Source organism: Pongo pygmaeus, chromosome 19, assembly GCF_028885625.2.
Source record: "Pongo pygmaeus isolate AG05252 chromosome 19, NHGRI_mPonPyg2-v2.0_pri, whole genome shotgun sequence".
Taxonomy (NCBI): Eukaryota; Metazoa; Chordata; class Mammalia; order Primates; family Hominidae; genus Pongo; species Pongo pygmaeus.
This window is the reverse complement of record NC_072392.2, coordinates 77,164,877-77,183,192: the sequence shown is the minus strand read 5'-3', so window position 1 is coordinate 77,183,192 and position 18,316 is coordinate 77,164,877. Positions and strand designations below refer to the sequence as shown.

Below are 18,316 nucleotides of genomic sequence, written 5' to 3'. Positions count from 1 at the left end.
ATTTTATAAAATTCATTCATTAAACTCTTGTGTGGAAGGTGTGCATATAATGGAGACTGCAGCTCCCTCCTCTTTCCCCTTTTCATTCCACGTAGGTCATTTATCCTTAACTTCTAAAATAGACTCTACAAGCACTTAACCGAGCGGACGCAGCTATACAAATACTTTTAAGATTCTCCTTTATTTCCTCTTCTTTCCTAGTCCACCTAGGCTCCCGCCCCACCCAGCGCCAGGCCACGCCCCGGCGTGTGACGCAAGCACGCTCCGTGCGCGGCGTCGCGTCGCGTCGCGGCGCTCACTGGGGGCCCGGCTTTCGCCCGCTGCTGCCGCCGCCGCCGCCGGCCGCGGCTGCACTCCCAAGATGGCGGCTCCTCCGGGCGAGTACTTCAGCGTTGGGAGCCAGGTGTCGTGCCGGACGTGCCAGGAGCAGCGGCTGCAGGGCGAGGTGGTAGCCTTTGACTACCAATCCAAAATGCTGGCTTTAAGTATCCTTCCCTGCGTGAAGCCCGAGTCCGGGCCGGCGTGTAGGTGCGGTGGTCGGGGGGTGGGGGACGACGGCGGCGGCTGGGGCTCTCTCCGGGCCTAGGGGCGACCGGCCACCGCGGCGCCCGGGGCGCATGCGCACGGCCCTGAGCTCCCCTCCCCCTCCCGCGGGCCCTTCGGTCAGCTTTGGGGAGCCTGTCTCTCTCCCCTTGCGGGAGCTGGGGCTTTACCGAGGATCAGTGGATGGAGGAGGGCTTGACAGGGGGATGGCTTTTCGGGGGGAGCGTTATGAGAGGGGACACAGTGATTAGGAGAGGGGGTGGTGGTGGGAGGGGGCTGATGGATTGGAGCCCGGATGGAAAGGAGGGGCGGGTGAAATATTATGGGGAGGGGTGTTTAGGGTAAGGAACTGCTGGTAGGGCAAAGGTATGGAATTTAGGAGGGCATGTGCACTGATGGGATTTCGTCCAAGGAAGGGCGGTGGGATGGTGACCAAATTGGTCCTTGCCTGTTTTGAGGGAGAGTAAGTTCAGGGCAGAGTTTGTATCTGAACTGGGGATAGTGGCTTGTTTCGCTGATGCGTGTGTATATGTGGTGGGGGGACTGTGCTGATTTTTAGGCTTCTCGGTCATTTGGAAATTGCTGTTTAGGGGATGTTTGCATTGGAAACCTGTTCCAGAGAGGGCTTGCCAGGGGCTTATGTGGGTTGGGGATGTGTGAGTTACAGGTGAAAGAGTGAAGTTCTCGTGCTGCCTTGATCAGTCCAGCACATGGAGTCCTTTTACGTAGTAGTAGCCTCCCTTTTGAAAGTAGCAATGTTAAACTGATTGGAAAAGGTGGCCTGCTTCTTTGGGGTGGAAATGACTTCTGAATTACTCCAGGAAACTCAGTCTTGGAAATGAAACCCTTCCTTGTTGGGATAAATGTGCCACGGCTTCCCTTTTTATGTGAGCTACAGGTGGGTTTATTGGAATTTTTTTTTTTTGGAGGAGTAATTTTTTATGGCATCTTTTTTTTTTTTTTAAGATGGAGTCTCGCTCTGTCGCTAAGCTGGAGTGCGGTGGCGCAATCTCGGCTCACTGCAACTTCCGACTCTTGGTTCAAGCGATTCTCCTGCCTCAGCCTCCGGAGTAGCTGGGATTACAGGCACGCGCCACGACGCCCAGCTAATTTTTGTATATATTTTTTTTAACAGAGATGGGGTATCACCATGTTGGCCAGGATGGTCTCGAACTTCTGACCTCGTGATCCGCTGCCCTCGGCCTCCGAAAGTGCTGGAATTACAGGCCTGAGCCATCGCCCGGCTTTTTTATTTTTTTGAGACGGAGTTTCACTCTTGTTGCCCAGGCTGAAGTGCAATGGCGTGATTTCGGTTTACTGCAACTTCCGCCTCCTGGGTTCAAGCGATTCTCCTGCCTCAGCCTCCCGAGTAGCTGGGATTACAGGCATACGCCACCATGCCCGGCTAATTTTTTGTATTTTTAGTAGAGACAGGGTTTCACCGTGTTAGCCAGGATGGTCTTGATCTCCTGACCTCGTGAGCCACCGCGCGCGGCCTAAGAATAGTTGCTTTTTTAAAAAAATAAGAAGTTACACCTGGAAGAAATAAGACCTTTTACATTAGTGGTTTAGTTGGAAGGGTCTTGGAACTAGGAATTACTTTTTTTTTTTTTTTTTTTTTGAGACGGAGTCTCGCTGTCACCTAGGCTAGAGTGCAGTGGCACCATCTCGGCTCACTGCAACCTCCGCCTCCCGTGTTCAAGTGATTCTTCTGCCTCAGGCTCCAGAGTAGCTGGGATTACAGGCATGTGCCACCACACCCGGCTAATTTTTTTTTGTTTTTTTGGTAGTGATGGAGTTTTGCCACGTTGGCCAGGCTGGTCTCGAACTCCTGACCTCAAGTAATCTGCCTGCCTCAGCCTCCCAAAGTGTTGGGATTACAGGCGTGAGCCATCACACCTGGCTGAATTACTCAACTTTTACTTGACATACAGTAGGCTCTTAAATGGTTGGAGAATGAGTGTGTGAATGAATGAATGGATTAACTGGCTGGGTCACCTTGGGTGAATTTCCTTTCCAGTGTGTAGTTTTCTCCTCTGCAAAATGGGAAAGCTCACATCTGAAAGAGTAAAAAGAATACTGTGCGGACAGAGAGTATTATACGAAGAACAGAAAGGTCTAGCTCTTTTGTCTGGCTCATAGGTTCAAGACAAATGCATTAAATCTGCATTATGCCTCTCCATAAAGCCAGTAGAGAGAAGGTGACAGAACTCCTTTGGAAGTTTCCAAGGATTTGGGCAGGAGGAAGGTGATAGGCAGAGATTTCCTGAGGAGAACTGTGATTCTTATAAGGCCCTCATGCTCCTGGCCTGCCTTTTACAAGCCTTGTGTGAATTGTGTTTTCTATGCCCCTTTTGGGATGTGTCAGTGCCTCTGCTTGTCCTATTTTTCCTTAACTTTTTTTTTTTCTCACCAGAATGTCCCTCTTCCAGTGGAAAGCCCAACCATGCAGACATCTTGCTCATAAACTTACAGTATGTTTCAGAAGTGGAAATAATTAATGACCGAACAGAAACCCCTCCTCCCTTAGCTTCACTCAATGTTAGTAAGGTAAGGACTCAAGGGCAGATCTGGCTCTCTAAAATGATGGGAAAGATGAGTCTCATTGAGTCTTGGTGACACATTGTTGTCTATTTTTCATTTTTTTAAATTGACTTAAAATTGTTAGTTCTGATATCTTTTTAAAAAATGTAGGTTTAGTTTTTCTCTTTATTCCTGGATGTTATCAGTAGATCTTAAGAAATAGCTTAACTCCCAAATAAGTTGAGAGCTTGCTTCTGCCTTTATGAAAGAGGACTTTTTAAATCTTGGAGTTCATGATGAACTAATGGTGCTGCTGGGGTTTGGGTGGTGGCATTACCTATGAACGTCTTCAAATTGTGTATATGTGGATGTGTGCATACGTGAATATATGCATTTTCTGCGTGAAGATCTAAAGTGTTTTTCAGATTCTCGGAGGGTTTCATGACTTAGAAAAGTTTGAAAGCCACTGTCTTAAAGGTTCTTTTTTGTCTTTATGTTTGAATTTTGAGTTCTAACAATTACATGCTTAGCATATTTTAATCTTGCACATACAAGTTGATCTCTGGGAACCCCCAAGTCACTTGTGTGTGTGAGTGAGACAGGGTTGCTTTGTTGCCCAGGTTGAACTTGAATGCCTGGGCGCAAGTGACCCTCCTGCCTCAGCCTTCTGAGTAGCTGGGATTACATGCATGTGTCACCATGCCTGCCCAAGTCTTTCTTTTTTTTTGAGCCACTGCACCCGGCCTTTTTTTTGAGACAGAGTCTCTCTCTCTCGCCCAGGCTGGAGTGCAGTGACGTGATCTCGGCTCACTGTAACCTCCGCCTCCCAGGTTAAGTGATTCTCGTGCCTCAGCCTGTGGAGTAGTTGGGACTACAGGTGTGTGGCCACGACGCCTGGCCAGTTTTTTTTTTTTTTTTGGAGACAGGCGCACACTGTCACACCCGGCTAATTTGTTTTATTTTAGTAGAGACAGGGTTTCACTGTGTTGCCCAGGCTAGTCTTGAACTCCTGAGCTCAGGCAATCTGCTTGCCTCGGCCTCCCAAAGTGGTAAGATTATAGGTGTGAGCCACCACTCCTGGCTCAATTTTTGTATTATTAGTAGAGATAGGGTTTCACCATGCTGGCCAGGCTGGTCTTGAACTTCTGACCTCAAGTGATCTGCCTGCCTCGGCCTCCCAAAGTGCTGGGATTACAGGTGTGAGCCACCATGCCCGGCCCTAAGTCACTTTTTTGACAATTCTGTTTATTTAGTCAAAATTGATGTTGATCATAATAATGCCTCAAGCCCTGTCATAGCCTGTGCTGTCCCCTGTACTTAGAACGTTTTTCCTTCCAGAATGACTGGAGCCTTACCACCCATCAGGACTCACTTAAATGGCATGTCTTCCAAGAAGTCTTCTCTGATCACCCAGGCTAAAGTAATTTGCCTGCATTATTCTCTCTCGTAGTACCTTGTCCTTCACAGTTAAGGTGGCCATATCATTTGTAGTCCAACCTGGGACATTTTTGAGAGTAAAGGGGAATGCTTTTATTTTACACTGGGACAACAGATATAGATTAGGTTACCCTATTCATAGCTTTTTTTTTTTTTTTTTTTTGAGATGGAGTCTCGCTCTGTCTCCCAGGCTGGAGTGCAGTGGCGCCATCTCGGCTCACTGCAAGCTCCGCCTCCTGGGTTCATGCCATACTCCTGCCTCAGCCTCCCTAGTAGCTGGGACTACAGGCGCCCAACACCACGCCCGGCTAACTTTTTTGTATTTTTAGTAGAGACGGGGTTTCACCATGTTAGCCAGGATGGTCTTGATCTCCTGACCTTGTGATCCGCCCGCCTTGGCCTCCCAAAGTGCTGGGATTACAGGCGTGAGCCACTGCGCCTGGCCATAGCTTTTTTTGTAATTATGTATTTGTTTACTTGTCTAGTGTCTGTCTCAGTAAACTTTATTCTGCAGGGATGGGAACCATACCTGTTTTATTTACTATTGAATATGCAGAGCCTTGCACAGAGTATTTAATAAATATTTGTTGGATGAATAAGTTATGCCTCCGATTTTAGTAGCAGGTGCCTTTCATTAAGTCTCTTGAATTAATGTGGTGGAAGTTATTCCCTCTAGAGGAGTCTTGCAATAATGTGTATTACTTTGCCTCTCTTGGGAATGTGGTGTGTTCTGTACAGTTCAGCAAAGCAAGGAAACACTTAGGCAACTAAAATAATAGAGGGTAACTGAGGCTGAGGCTAGTGAATGTCGTTACCTCAGATCTGGAGTTCCTATCTTGTCAGATTCTATGGAAATGCCACACATTTTTTAGTGATGGCCAGGGACAGATTTGGAAGGCTATTGTGTTCATATGGGTGTTGTCTTATATGGGATGTCCCATTCTTTGAAGCTTATAGGTTTTTGAAACGTTGGCTTAGTAATATACCTTCTACCAGAGTATAGGAGCTCTTTGGGTGTCTTCTATAAGCTCATGAAATTTTAAGACTTGTCAAATAATTATTTATTCCTTGGGTTTTTTTTTTTTTTGAGATGGAGTTTCGCTCTTGTTACCCAGGCTGGATGGAGTGCAATGGCGCAACCTCGGCTCACTGCAACCTCTGCCTCCCGGGTTCAAGTGATTGTCCTGCCTCAGCCTCCCGAGTAGCTGGGATTACAGGCATGCACAGCCACACCCAGCTAATTTTGTATTTTTAATAGAGATGGGGTTTCTCCACGTTGGTCAGGCTGATCTCGAACTCCCGACCTCAGGTGATCCGCCTGCCTCAGCCTCCCAAAGTGCTGGGATTACAGGCGTGAGCCACTGTGCCCAGCATTATTCCTAGTATATTAAAGAACCAAATAGGCTCTGAGTTATTTTTTGGTGTTTATAGAGTATGATAAGTCTGTCACTAGATCTTTAATGAGTAGTAAAGATCTGAAAGAGAGATAATTTTCTGAAGTTAGAAAGTTGGCTCTTGTGACCAACAAGTGCCACCATTTAGAGGGGGTGGGGTAGTGTGGGTGGGACTGTTAAGTAGGAGCTGTTAAGAAGCAGTTCTCTTCTTATATTTGACCTCAGGTAGATATAGCTCTTGGTTAGTTTGTGGATTATCTTTGCCTTTAAGATTTTGCTTTTTTGCTGGTCAGTTTTCCTTGTTTACTAGCATTGTTGTAAACTAGCTGATTACCCACTCTTTGAGGAAAGCAGCAGGAAGTAATAGCTTGGGGAACACCAGAAATCTTTACTTTTCTTACTCTGTGGCCTGCTTGCCAAATCTTGAAAAAGGTTTGCTGGGAAGAGGAGTCAGAAACTAAAAACTAAAATTAGGTTGGAGGGTTATCTTTGGATTTCGTTTATTCATTCTTCCGTTTGCAGAGATGTTTATGAGTAAGCTATATTGGCTTTCCCTTGAAATCAACCTTTTAGGATGCTTTGCGATTCCTCTTTGGAGATTGACTTAGAATTAGAGAGAGCCTATTGGGCTATTGCTGAAAACAGCTATTTCGGGCAGCTATTAACATGTTGCATGAATGACGTGAAAAGTTTGTCTCATTTTTAAGAGCACGGACTTGAGTTTTTCTTAAGATGGAGGATCATTTAAGCATGTGGAAGGGAACTAACGTACTCTGGGATGTCTGGAAGAAAACTGTTGAAGTTTCAGATGCTTGCAGTCTGGAGAAGCACTACTTGTCTATTCTAACTTTATTTTTTTTGTTTTATTTATTTATTTATTTTTTGAGACGGAGTCTTGCTCTGTTGCCCAGGCTGGAGTGCAGTGGCGCCATCTCAGCTCACTGCAAGCTCCGCCTCCCGGGTGCGCGCCATTCTCCTGCCTCAGCCTCCTGAGTAGCTGGGACTACAGGTGCCCGCCACCACGTCTGGCTAATTTTTTTGTATTTTTAGTAGAGACGGGGTTTCACCATGTTGGCCAGGATGGTCTCGATGTCCTTGTGATCGCCCGCCTCAGCCTCCCAAAGTGCTGGGATTACAGGCTTGAGCCACCGTGCCCGTCCTACTCTTAACTTTAGTCAAAGGTATCATCACATATTGGCTCATCTTGCTGACATAGTAAGTGATCTGCTTAATTAAACCTGTTGATAAAAACAGGATATTTGTTGACTCTGACCTAGCAGGAAATGGAAGAGAAGGGCTTATACAGGAAATACTTAATAATAGCTCAACTAGGGAAGGTATAAACTAGCAACTTCTTGGAAATTGGCCTGTTTTGCTTTCGATTGATAGTTCACTTCAGGCTAAGAAGTCTTATTTCTATCTCCAGCAGTAGCATGTAAGAGGAAGCTTGGGAGAGGATAGTAGGGTTGCAGTAGGGGGAATTCTTTTTTTTGAGACCGGGTCTCAGTCCATTGCCCGGTGTGATCTCGGCTCATTGCAACCTCCGCCCCCTGGGTTCAAGTGATTCTCCTGTCTCAGCCTCCTGAGTAGCTGGGATTATAGGCGCCCGCTGCCACCACGCCTGGCTAATTTTTGTATTTTTAGTAGAGACGGGGTTTTGCCGTGTTGACCAGGCTGGCCTTGAACTCCTAACCTCAGATAATCCACCTGCCTCGGCCTCCTAAAGTGTTAGGATTACAGGCGTGAGCCACTGTACCTGGCCAAGTCCCCTGTTTTTCTATTACGTTGTGTTTAGCCCAAGGAACTCATAGTTTGGCAATATGAAGTACCCTAAATAATGTATAATGCTAAGTTATGTTTCGTGTGTGTGTGTGTATATGTGTGTATTTGTTCTGTTTTTTAGAGATACAGTCTCATCCTGTTGACCAGGCTAGAGTGCAGTGGCATGAACATAACTCACTGCAGCTTCAAACTCCTGGCTCATAGCCTCAAGTGATCCGCCCATCTCAGCTTCCTCAGTAGCTGGGACTACAAGCTCCCATCACCACACCTGGGTAGTTGTTTTGTTTCTTTTTAGTTAGTCTCACACTGCGCCCAGGCCGGAGTGCAAATGATGCAGTCACAGCTCACTGCAGCCTCGACCTCCAGGGTTCGCTCAAGTGATCTTTCCACCTCGCCTGCCGAGTAGCTGGGACTACCAGCACAAACCCTCACACCTGGCTAATTTTTCTTTCTTTTTTGAGATGGAGTCTCGCCCTGTCGCCCAGGCTGGAGTGCAGTGGTGCCGTGATCTCGGCTCACTGCAACCTCTGCCTCCTAGGTTCAAGCAATTCTCCTGCCTCAGCCTCCTAAGTAGCTGGGATTACAGGCATGCGCCACCATGCCTGGCTAATTTTTTGTATCTTTAGTAGAGATGGGGTTTCACCATGTTGACCAGGCTGATCTCAAACTCCTGACCTCGTGATCCGCCCGCCTTGGCCTCCCAAAGTGCTGGGTTTACAGGCGTGAGCCACCGCACCCGGCCTAGTTTTTTTTTGTAGAGACAGGGTCTTACCGTGTGGCCCAGGATGGTCTCTAACTCATGGGCTCGAGCAATCCTCCTTCCTTGGCTTCCCAATGTATTGGAATTACAGGCATGAGCCACTGGCCCAGTCCCTGGGTAACGTTTCTAAGTAAAGAAAAACATCTATGTTCTGTGGTCAGGGGCAGGGTAGTCTAGTAGAAAAGACTTAGGAATGAACCAAGTAGATCAGTCTTTAAAGTCATTAGACTTGGCAGATGTTAGTTAATGTCTCCCAAATCATTATTATTATTATTTTTTTTTTTTTTTTTTTTTTTGAGACGGAGTCTCGCTCAGTCGCCCAGGCTGGAGTGCAGTGGCGCGATCTCGGCTCACTGCAGGCTCCGCCTCCTGGGTTCACGCCATTCTCCTGCCTCAGGCTCCCGAGTAGCTGGGACTACGGGCGCCCACCACCACACCCAGCTAATTTTTTTGTATTTTTAGTAGAGACAGGGTTTCACCGTGTTAGCCAGGATGGTCTCAATCTCCTGACCTCATGATCCGCCCGTCTCAGCCTCCCAAAGTGCTGGGATTACAGGCGTGAGCCACCGTGCCCGGCCCAGATTTTTTTATTGTAGCTAACTAATGCTCATTGAATTATGGGATGAGATAAGGCAGGGGAAGGAGGGCAGTGTGACAAAGGGCCCATAGAATATTTATGCCATTACACTAGGCTCTCACTTAACGTCGTTGGTAGGTTCTTGGAAACTTTGACTTTATGTATTATTATTATTATTATTATTATTATGGTTATTTATTTATTTATTTATTTATTTTTGAGACAGAGTCTCCCTCTGTCTCCCAGGCTGGAATGCAGTAGTGCTCTCGGCTCACTGCAACCTCTGCCTCCCAGGTTCAAGCAGTTCTCTACCTCATCCTCTGGAGTAGCTGGGATTCGAGGCATCTGCCACCACACCTGGCTAATTTTTGTATTTTTGGTAGAGATGGGGTTTCACCATCTTGGCCAGGGTGGTCTTGAACTCCTGACCTCATGATCCACCCACCTCAGCCTCCCAGAGTGCTGCAATTACAGGCGTGAGCCACTGTGCCTGGCACATTATTATTATTTTTTTTAAGATGAAGTCTCGACCAGGCGCGGTGGCTCACGCCTGTAATCCCAGCACTTTGGGAGGCCGAGGCGGGCGGATCACGAGGTCAGGAGATCAAGACCATCCTGGCTAACATGGTGAAACCCCGTCTCTACTAAAAACAAAAATTAGCCGGGCATGGTGGCAGGCGCCTGTAGTCCCAGCTACTTGGGAGGCTGAGGCAGGAGAATGGCGTGAACCCAGGAGGCGGAGCTTGCAGAAAGCTGAGATCATGCCACTGCACTCCAGCCTGGGAGACAGAGCGAGACTCCGTCTCAAAAAAAAAAGAAAAAAAAAGTCTCACTCTGCTGCCCAGGCTGGAGTGCCATGGCTCTGTCTCAGCTCACTGCAACCTCTGCCTCCTGTGCTAAAGCAGTTCTCCTGTCTCAGCCCCCCGAGTAGCTGGGAATACAGGTGTGCCGCACCACGTCCGTCTTACTTTTTTATGTTTTTGAGACAGAGTTTCACTCTTGCTGCCCAAGCTGGAGTGCAATGGCACGATTTCAGCTTACCGCAACCTCCGCCTCCCGGATTCAAGCAATTCTCCTGCCTCAGCCTCCCAAGTAGCTGGGATTACAGGCATGTGCCACCACACCTGGCTAATTTTGTATTATTAGTAGAGACAGGGTTTCTCCATGTTGGTCAGACTGTTCTTGAACTCCCGACCTCAGGTGATTTGCCTCGGCCTCCCAAAGTGCTGGGATTACAGGTGTGAGCCACTGTACCAGGCTGCTTTTTTTTTTCTTTTTTTGGAGAGGAGTTTTCCTTTGTCACCAAGGCTGGAGTGCAGTGGTGCAGTCTCAGCTCACTGCAACCTCCGCCTCCTGGGTTCAAGGAATTCTTCTGCCTCAACCTCCTGAGTAGCTGGGACCACAGGTGCATGCCATCATGCCTCCCAATCTCAAGCAGTCCTTCTGCCTTACCCTCCTGAGTAGCTGGGACTACAGGTATGTGCCACCACGTCCAGCTAATTAAAAAAAGCAATTTTTTGTTGGTTGGGGAGTAGAGACATGGTCTTACTATACTGCCAATGCTGGTCTCAAACTCCTGGCCTCAAGTGATCCTCCCACCTCAGCCTCCCAAAGTGGTGGGATTACAGGAGTGAGCTACTGCACCCAGCCAGAGTTCACTTTTTTTTTTTTTTGAGACAGAGTTTTACTCTTGTTCCCCAGGCTGGAGTGCAATGGCGCGATCTCGGCTCACCACAACCTGCGCCTCCCGGTTTCAAGCAATTCTCCCACCTCAGCCTCCCGAGTAGCTGGGATTACAGGCATGCACCACCATGCCCGGCTAATTTTTTTTTTTGTATTTTTAGCAGAGATGGGGTTTCTCTGTGTTGGTCAGGCTGGTCTGGGACTCCTGACCTCAGGTGATCCACCCACCTCGGCCTCCCAAAGTGCTGGGATTACAGGCATGAGCCACCACGCCCTACCCAGGGTACCTTTAGGTATCATGTCACATTGAGGGAAGAATTCGTTTTTATTTTGAATTCTACCAGTTTCACGGTTAAAATTCAGTATAACCCTATGGCTTTCTGGTGATTTGAGGGTTAAACCCAAATACCAGTAAATTCCTGGGGTTGATATGATAATTATTGCATTGCGGCCTATGTTTGTGGACATAGCCTATTAGCAGGGCTCTTGGTTATATCTTTTTATTTATATATATATATATATTATATATATATATTTGAGACAGGGTCTCACTTTCACCCAGGCTGGAGTGCAGTGGTATGATCTCTGCTCACTGCACCCTCTACCTCCTGTGCTAAAGTAATTCTCCTGCCTCAGCCTCCTGAGTAGCTGGGACTACAGGCACGCGCCACCATGCCCGGCTAATTTTTTTTTTTTTTTTTTTTTTTGTATTTTTGGTAGAGACGGGTCTTTACCATGTTGCCTAGGCTGGTCTTGAACTCCTGAGCCCAGATGATCCACCCGCCTCAGCCTCCGAAAGTGCTGGTATTACAGGTGTGAGCCACTGCGCCTGGCCCTTTGTCATATCTTGACCCTAATATGTTGCGGTATGGACGTGTCCAGTAAAGTCAGAGATGGCCTGGCCAGCCTATGTTTAGCTATGTATACTTTACTAGGAAATAAGAAGGTATGTGAACGTGGGAAGAACCACTTATCTAAGGCAAGCAAGTTTTTACTACAGGTAGTTTTTCTGGCTTCTAGAGGCTGTCACCTCATGATTAACTTTAGTTAGAAGATGTTTCTGGCTGGGTGCAGTGGCTCACACCTGTAATCCCAGCACTTTGGGAGGCCGAGGCGGGCAGATCACAAAGTCAGGAGTTTGAGACCAGTCTGGCCAATATGGTGAAAATACTAAAAATAGAAAAATACTCTACTAAAAGTGAAAAATTAGCCAGGCGTGGTGGCACACACCTGTAGTCCCAGCTGCTTGGGAAGCTGAGACAGGAGACTCACTTGAACCCGGGAGGCAGAGGTTGCAATGAGCCGAGATTGCACCACTGCACTCCAGCCTGGGCGACAGAGTGAGACCCTGTCTCAAAATTAAAAAAGAAAAAAAAAACGTCGCCAAGCCCACAGTCCCTGGTGAGAGTCCATGGGTAAAACTTGCACCTGGCTTTGAGCAGATAGCTGTTTCATCATAGAAGCATCATGAAGATACAGGTGGGAGATGGAGAGGAAGATCCCATCACTGCTGAGTGGCAGGGGCATGTCAAGTAGTGAGTGGTATCAAATGGGTCAGAAAGGTGGAATAATTTATTGCCATTTTAAAAATCACCGACTTGGTGGGTGTGGTGACTCACACCTGTAGTTCCAGCTTGGAGGAACTTTGGGAGGTTGAGGTGGGTAGATTGCTTGAGGCCAGGAGGTCAAGACCAGCCTGGGCAACATAGACCCTGTCTGTACAAAAATTACAAAATTAGCCAGGTGTGGTGGTGTGCCTGTGGTCCCAGCTACTTTGGAGACTGAGGTGGGAGGATCACTTGAACCTGGGAAGGTCAAGGCTGCAGTGAGCTGCAATCATGCCACTGTACTCCAGCCTGGGTGACAGAGTGAGACCCTGTCTAAAAACAACAACAACAACAACAAAACCCATTGGCTTTTTGAAGTCAGATTCAATGGCATTCAATCTTTGGGGTCAACCTGACAGAATCATGAAGGGGGTACAGTGCTGCAGGCTAGAACTCATGACTCAGTTCAGGTTATAGTGCATGGCAGTCTGCTGACACAGTGGGGCTCTTGTTAAGCCAAGAGTTTAGTGCCCAAGGGGACCTTCTTGGCCTCATAGGACATGAAAGTGGGGAGTAGGAGAATTGTTGTCCTCCTGAAAAGATAAATGCTGAGCCCAGGTGAGTCTGGCAGAGTTGTGCCATAAGTGTGTTGTTGCAGCCACCTCTGCACCCTACCCTTGACGTGGAGACAGTTCAAAATAAGGACATTAGAGTGGGTCGGTGGTAATTCCTCCAGTATTAAGAGAAGGGTATTCTAACTAAAACTTTTTCTGGCAGAGAACAGGCTTGGGGTGGGGTAGGGGAACCAAACAAGTGGTAGAGTCAAATTCTGGCAATGGAATTTTAAGACTAGCTCAGGTAAATATCAGAAACTACCCTGGAGATTGAAGCAAATTCTACCTGAGGTGGAAAATTAAAGGATCTACACATTATGCTAAAAGTACTGTGGAGTAAGATATAGGGAGTTTGAAGAACAGCAGTGTTTTTCCAACTGTGCTGTTAATGAATGTGTGACCTCTGGGAACTGTTTTGTGATTGGTCCTCTGAATCTCTGATAGTCATTGTTTCTTCTCCTTACCTCTTGCACTCTCTCCCTTCAAGGTGCTGGGAAATGCCAGGATGATTAAAACACTGCTCTTGCCCTCCAGAATCTCACATTTGTTGGGAGTGGTGAGGGACAGCAGCATTTAACTTAGTGATAACAATATGGCGAGACCTGCTCTGCACTAGTGGTCATATGTGCAAGGTACATGACAGCATAGAGCAGGGAGGAGCAAACTTTTTCTATAAAGGGCCAGATAGTAAATCTTTTAGGCTGTATTGGCCATATGGTCTTGGTCACATCTACTCGACCTTGCCCTTGTAGCACAGCAGCCCTAGACAATGTGTAAACAAATGGGCATAGCTGTGTTCCAGTGAAACTTACCTAAGACAAGTGGTTGGCTGAATTTGGCCCACAGGAGGCTGTTTGCCAACCCTTGGTATAGAGTAGTGAGCATTTTAAGGAAGACACTTCAGATGTGACAGTGGAGGAGGGGCTTGAAAATAAATGGCAATTATTCAGAGAAAGGGAAGGAAGAGAAAAGGGATCAAGCTGATTTGGGAGTGCTCAGTTTGTCCACCTCTGCAATTTAGAACTTGATGCTTTTCTGTTGAGCTGAACTGGAGGTTGTTAGTTCTCAAAAAGGAGGGAAGATACTATTAAAGAACAGTATTTATTTTTCAGACAGCATGTTAACACTTTATTTATTTATTTATTTATATTTTTAAGACAGTTTTGCTCTTGTCCAGGCCGGAGTGGTGATTTATTTATTTATTATATAAATTTATATAAAATATATATTTATATAAAATATAAATAGATTATTTATTTATTTATATAAATATATATATTTTTTTAAGACAGAGTTTCGCTCTTGTTGCCCAGCCTGGAGTTCAATGGCACCGTCTCAGCTCACTGCAACCTCCACCTCCCAGGTTCAAGCGATTCTCCTGCCTCAGCCTCCCAAGTAGCTGGGATTACAGGTACCCGCCACCACGCCCGGCTAATTTTTGTAATTTTAGTAGAGATGGGGTTTCACCATGTTGGGCAGGCTGGTTTCAAACTCCTGACCTCACATGGTCCGCCCACCTCAGCCTCCCAAAGTTCTGGGATTACAAGTGTGAGCCACCGCACCCGGCCTGTTTGTTTTTTTAAAGACAAGTTCTCGCTCTGCTTGCAGCAGCCTTGACATCCTGGGCTCAAGCGATCCTCCCACTTCAGCCTTTCAGGTAGCTGAGACTACAGGTGCATGCCAACACACCTGGCTGATTTTTTTAAATTTTATTTTTTGTAGAAACAGGGTCTCACTGTGTTGCCCAGGCTGGGCTCAGGTTTTTTTTTTTTTTTTAAATTTAGAGATAGGGACTTGCTCTGTTGCTCAGACTGGGATGCAGTGACATGATCATAGCTCACTGCAGCCTCGACCTCCTTGGCTCAAGCGTGCACCACCGTGCCTGGCTAATTTAAACTTTTTAAATTTTTTCTAAGATGGAGTCTTGCTGGCACCCAGGCTGGAGTGCAGTAGCATGATCTTGGGTCATTGCTACCTCCGCCTCCCTGGTTCAAACAATTCTCCTGCCTCAGCCTCCCAAGTAGCTGGGATTACAGGCACATGCCACCACACCCAGCTGATTTTTGTAGTGTTAGGGTTACAGGTATGAGCCATCAATCCTGGCCTGATTCAATATTTTGATTCATTGTTATTTATTTACTCTTAGGTATTCTAGGACAGAACTTCAAGTAGAGTACTGTATTTTTTTAGTTCTTAACTGTCCAATTTGTAGGGAACAGTGTGTATATATATATGTGTATATATGTATATATGTGTATATATATGTATATATATGTGTATATATGTATATATATGTGTATATATGTATATATATGTGTATATATGTATATATATGTATATATGTGTATATGTGTATATATGTGTATATATGTGTATATATGTGTATATATGTGTGGGTGTATATATATATGTGTATATATATGTGTATATATGTGTATATATGTATATATATGTGTGTGTGTGTATATATATATATATATATATATATATATTTTTTTTTTTTTTCCTAAGACAGGGTCTTACTGTGTCACTCAGGTTGAAGTGCAGTGGAGCAGTCTCACCTCACTGCCACCTCCTCCTGCCAGGTACAAGCTAGGCTCCCGAGAAGCTGGGACCACAGGAGTGCGCCACCACACTCAGCTAATTTTTATTTTATTTTGAGACGGAGTCTCGCTCTGTTGCCAGGCTGAAGAGCAGTGGCACGATCTTGGTTCACTGCAACCTCTGCCTCCCAGGTTCAAGCGATTTTCCTGCCTCAGCAGTAGCTGGGACTACAGGTGCCCGCTATCACGCCTGGCTAATTTTTGTATTTTTAGTAGAGACGGGGTTTTACCATATTGGCCAGGCTGGTCTGGAACTCCTGATCTTGTGATCTGCCCTCCTCTGCCTCCCAAAGTGCTGGGATTACAGGCGTGAGCCACCGCTCCCAGCCAATTTTTGTATTTTTAGTAGAGAGGGGGTTTCACTGTGTTGGCCAAGATGGTCTCGATCTCTTGACCTCGTGATCCGCCCACCTCAGCCTCCCAAAGTGTTGGGATTACAGGCGTGAGCCACTACGTCCAGCCCTGCAGCTAATTTGTTAAAAAATTTTTTGTAGAGACAGGGTTTTGCCATGTTGCCCAGGCTGGTCTCAAACCCCTGAGCTCAAAGTATCCACCCGCCTGTCTCCCAAAGTGCTGGAGTTACAGGTGTGAGCTACCACGCCTGTCCAGGAACAGTATTTTATTAGAAATGTTCAGGCACACTGGGCGCGGTGGCTCACGCCTGTAATTCCAGCACTTTGGGAGGCTGAGGCGGGCAGATCACTTGAGGTCAGAAGTTCGAGACCAGCTTGGCCAACAGGGTGAAACCCCATCTCTTCTCAAAATACAAAAATTAGCTGGGTGTGGTGGCACGTGCCTGTAATACCAGCTACTCTGGAGGCTGAGGCAGGACAATCACTTGAACCCAGGAGGTGGAGGTTACAGTGAGCCTAGATCACACCACTGCACTCCAGTCTGGGTAACAGAGCGAGACTCCATCTCAAAAAAAAAAAAAAAAGAAAAAAAGAAATGTTCAGGCACAAGCTTTCAGCTAGGGACAGTTGCCCTGGGGATGCTGATACTCGGAAGATATATTTTTGAGAGCCTGTTTGGTGCTAGCTAAGAATAAAGGCTTTGGCTGGGTGCGGTGGCTCATGCCTGTAACGCCAACACTTTGGGAGGCTGAGGCGGGTGGATTACCTGAGGTCAAGAGTTCGAGACCAGCCTGATCAACATGGCAAAACCCTGTCTCTACTAAAAAAAAAAAATACAAAAATTAGCTGGGCATGTGGTCACATATCTGTAACCCCAGCTACTTGGGAGGTTGAGGCAGGAGAATCGCTTGATGGAGGTTGCAGTGAGCTGAGATCGCGCCATTGCACTCCAGCCTGGGCAACAAGAGAGAAACTCCATCTCAAAAAAATAAAAATAAAAAGAATGAAGGCTTTCCAAGAGCCCACCCCAGATTCAAAACATAGGGAACGTGCAAGGGCCCTTACGATGACAGTTGTTCTTTGCCACTCTGGTCTGCCATCCCTTGACACCCACCCGGCTTGCAGGCGTCACAAGCAGTTCCGGGCAGCAGCTGCAGTGTTTCCTAAGCCCTCTGTGAGGGCAGCTGGTTGGAAGACCCAAATACACAGAGAAGACAAACTGAGAGTGGCTCATTGGAGTCAGTAGGTCACACCCAGCAGGCTCCTCTCTGGCTTCTCTGTTTCCCTTGTTGTATCAGCTGTCTCAGCCTGTTAAATACTTGTAGTAGGAATCCCTCTGGATTCCCCACGGCACCTGTGCCTTCCTGGTCTGGGCATGTGGAAATAAGATGGCCCAGCTGGTGACTGAATAACAAGATGAAGTGCATATTGCTTGGATTTTGTTCTTTTGGCTCCTCCCTTTTCCTTCCATGTCACTGTGTGCAGACAAGATGTGTGTCCTTGGTGTTCATTAAATCACTCACTTGTGGGATGCAGTGGCTCATGCATTTAATCCCAGCACTTTGGGAAGCTGAGGCGGGAGGATTGCTGGAGGCCAGAAGTTCAAGACCAGCCTGGGCAATATAGCAAGACCCTGTCTCTACAAAAATAAAAAAAAGTAGCTGGGTGTGGTGGCACACGCCTATAGTCTCAGTTACTCTGTAGGCTGAGGTGGGAAGATCGCTTGAGCCCAGGAGTTTGTGACTGCATTGTGCTAGGATCATGCCACTGCACTCCAGCCTGGGCAGAAGAGTGAGACCCTGTCTCAAAAACAAACAAACAAACGAAAATAAGGGTTATCCAGCATCAGGCATGATTAGAAGCTGGTTTTGTTTGTTTGTTTGTTTGTTTGTTTTTTAAAGACAGAGTCTCTGTCACACAGGCTGGAGTGCAGTGGCACAAGCTCAGCTCACTGCAGCCTCCGTCTCCCGGGTTCAAGCGGTTCTTCTGCCTCAGCCTCCCAAGTAGCTGGGACTACAGGTGCACACCACCACGCCTGGCGCTAATTTTTGTATTTTCAGTAGAGACGGGGTTTCACAATGTTGGCCAGGCTGGTCTGAACTCCTGGCCTCAAGTAATCTTCCTGCCTTGGCCTCCCAAAGTGCTGGGATTATAGGAATGAGCCACTGCGCCTGGCCTAGAAGCCTTTTAATATTGATGTGCTTTGATATCGAATGCATATACTTTTCTCCTTTGCCCACATCAAGATGCTATATATAAAACGGGCACAGGAGGAAACACTGGTTAGTATACAAGGACTGTGTTTTCACTGGGAATCATGCAGAATGAAAGGAGAGCCAGGTAAGCACAGATTGTCATGTGCAGTGATTTCAAGTAAGCCATATGCACATTAATAACAAATATTTGTAAGTTTATGCTTCTTGGTTTGCCTGAACCCAGTGTGTTCTTAAACTTGGTGCTTTTTATTCTTTGAGATGCCAACCAGTTAGTGCTTCTAACT

At 46.7% G+C, this 18,316-nt stretch overlaps 1 protein-coding gene across 2 annotated transcripts in view; it reads left to right on the top strand.

The window, feature by feature from the left end:
- The first annotated feature begins 210 nt into the window (after nucleotides 1-210).
- LSM12 (LSM12 homolog) overlaps nucleotides 211-18,316 on the top strand; it is a 32,004-nt gene continuing 13,898 nt past the window's right edge. The window contains exons 1-2 of one of the 2 annotated variants that reach the window (XM_054457802.2): nucleotides 211-485; nucleotides 2,960-3,093. In XM_054457802.2, the coding sequence (XP_054313777.1) occupies nucleotides 362-485; nucleotides 2,960-3,093 (258 nt within the window). In that variant the 5' untranslated portion in view covers nucleotides 211-361. The remainder of the gene's footprint in view (nucleotides 486-2,959; nucleotides 3,094-18,316) is intronic. The other variant, XM_054457803.1, reaches the window with a different exon arrangement.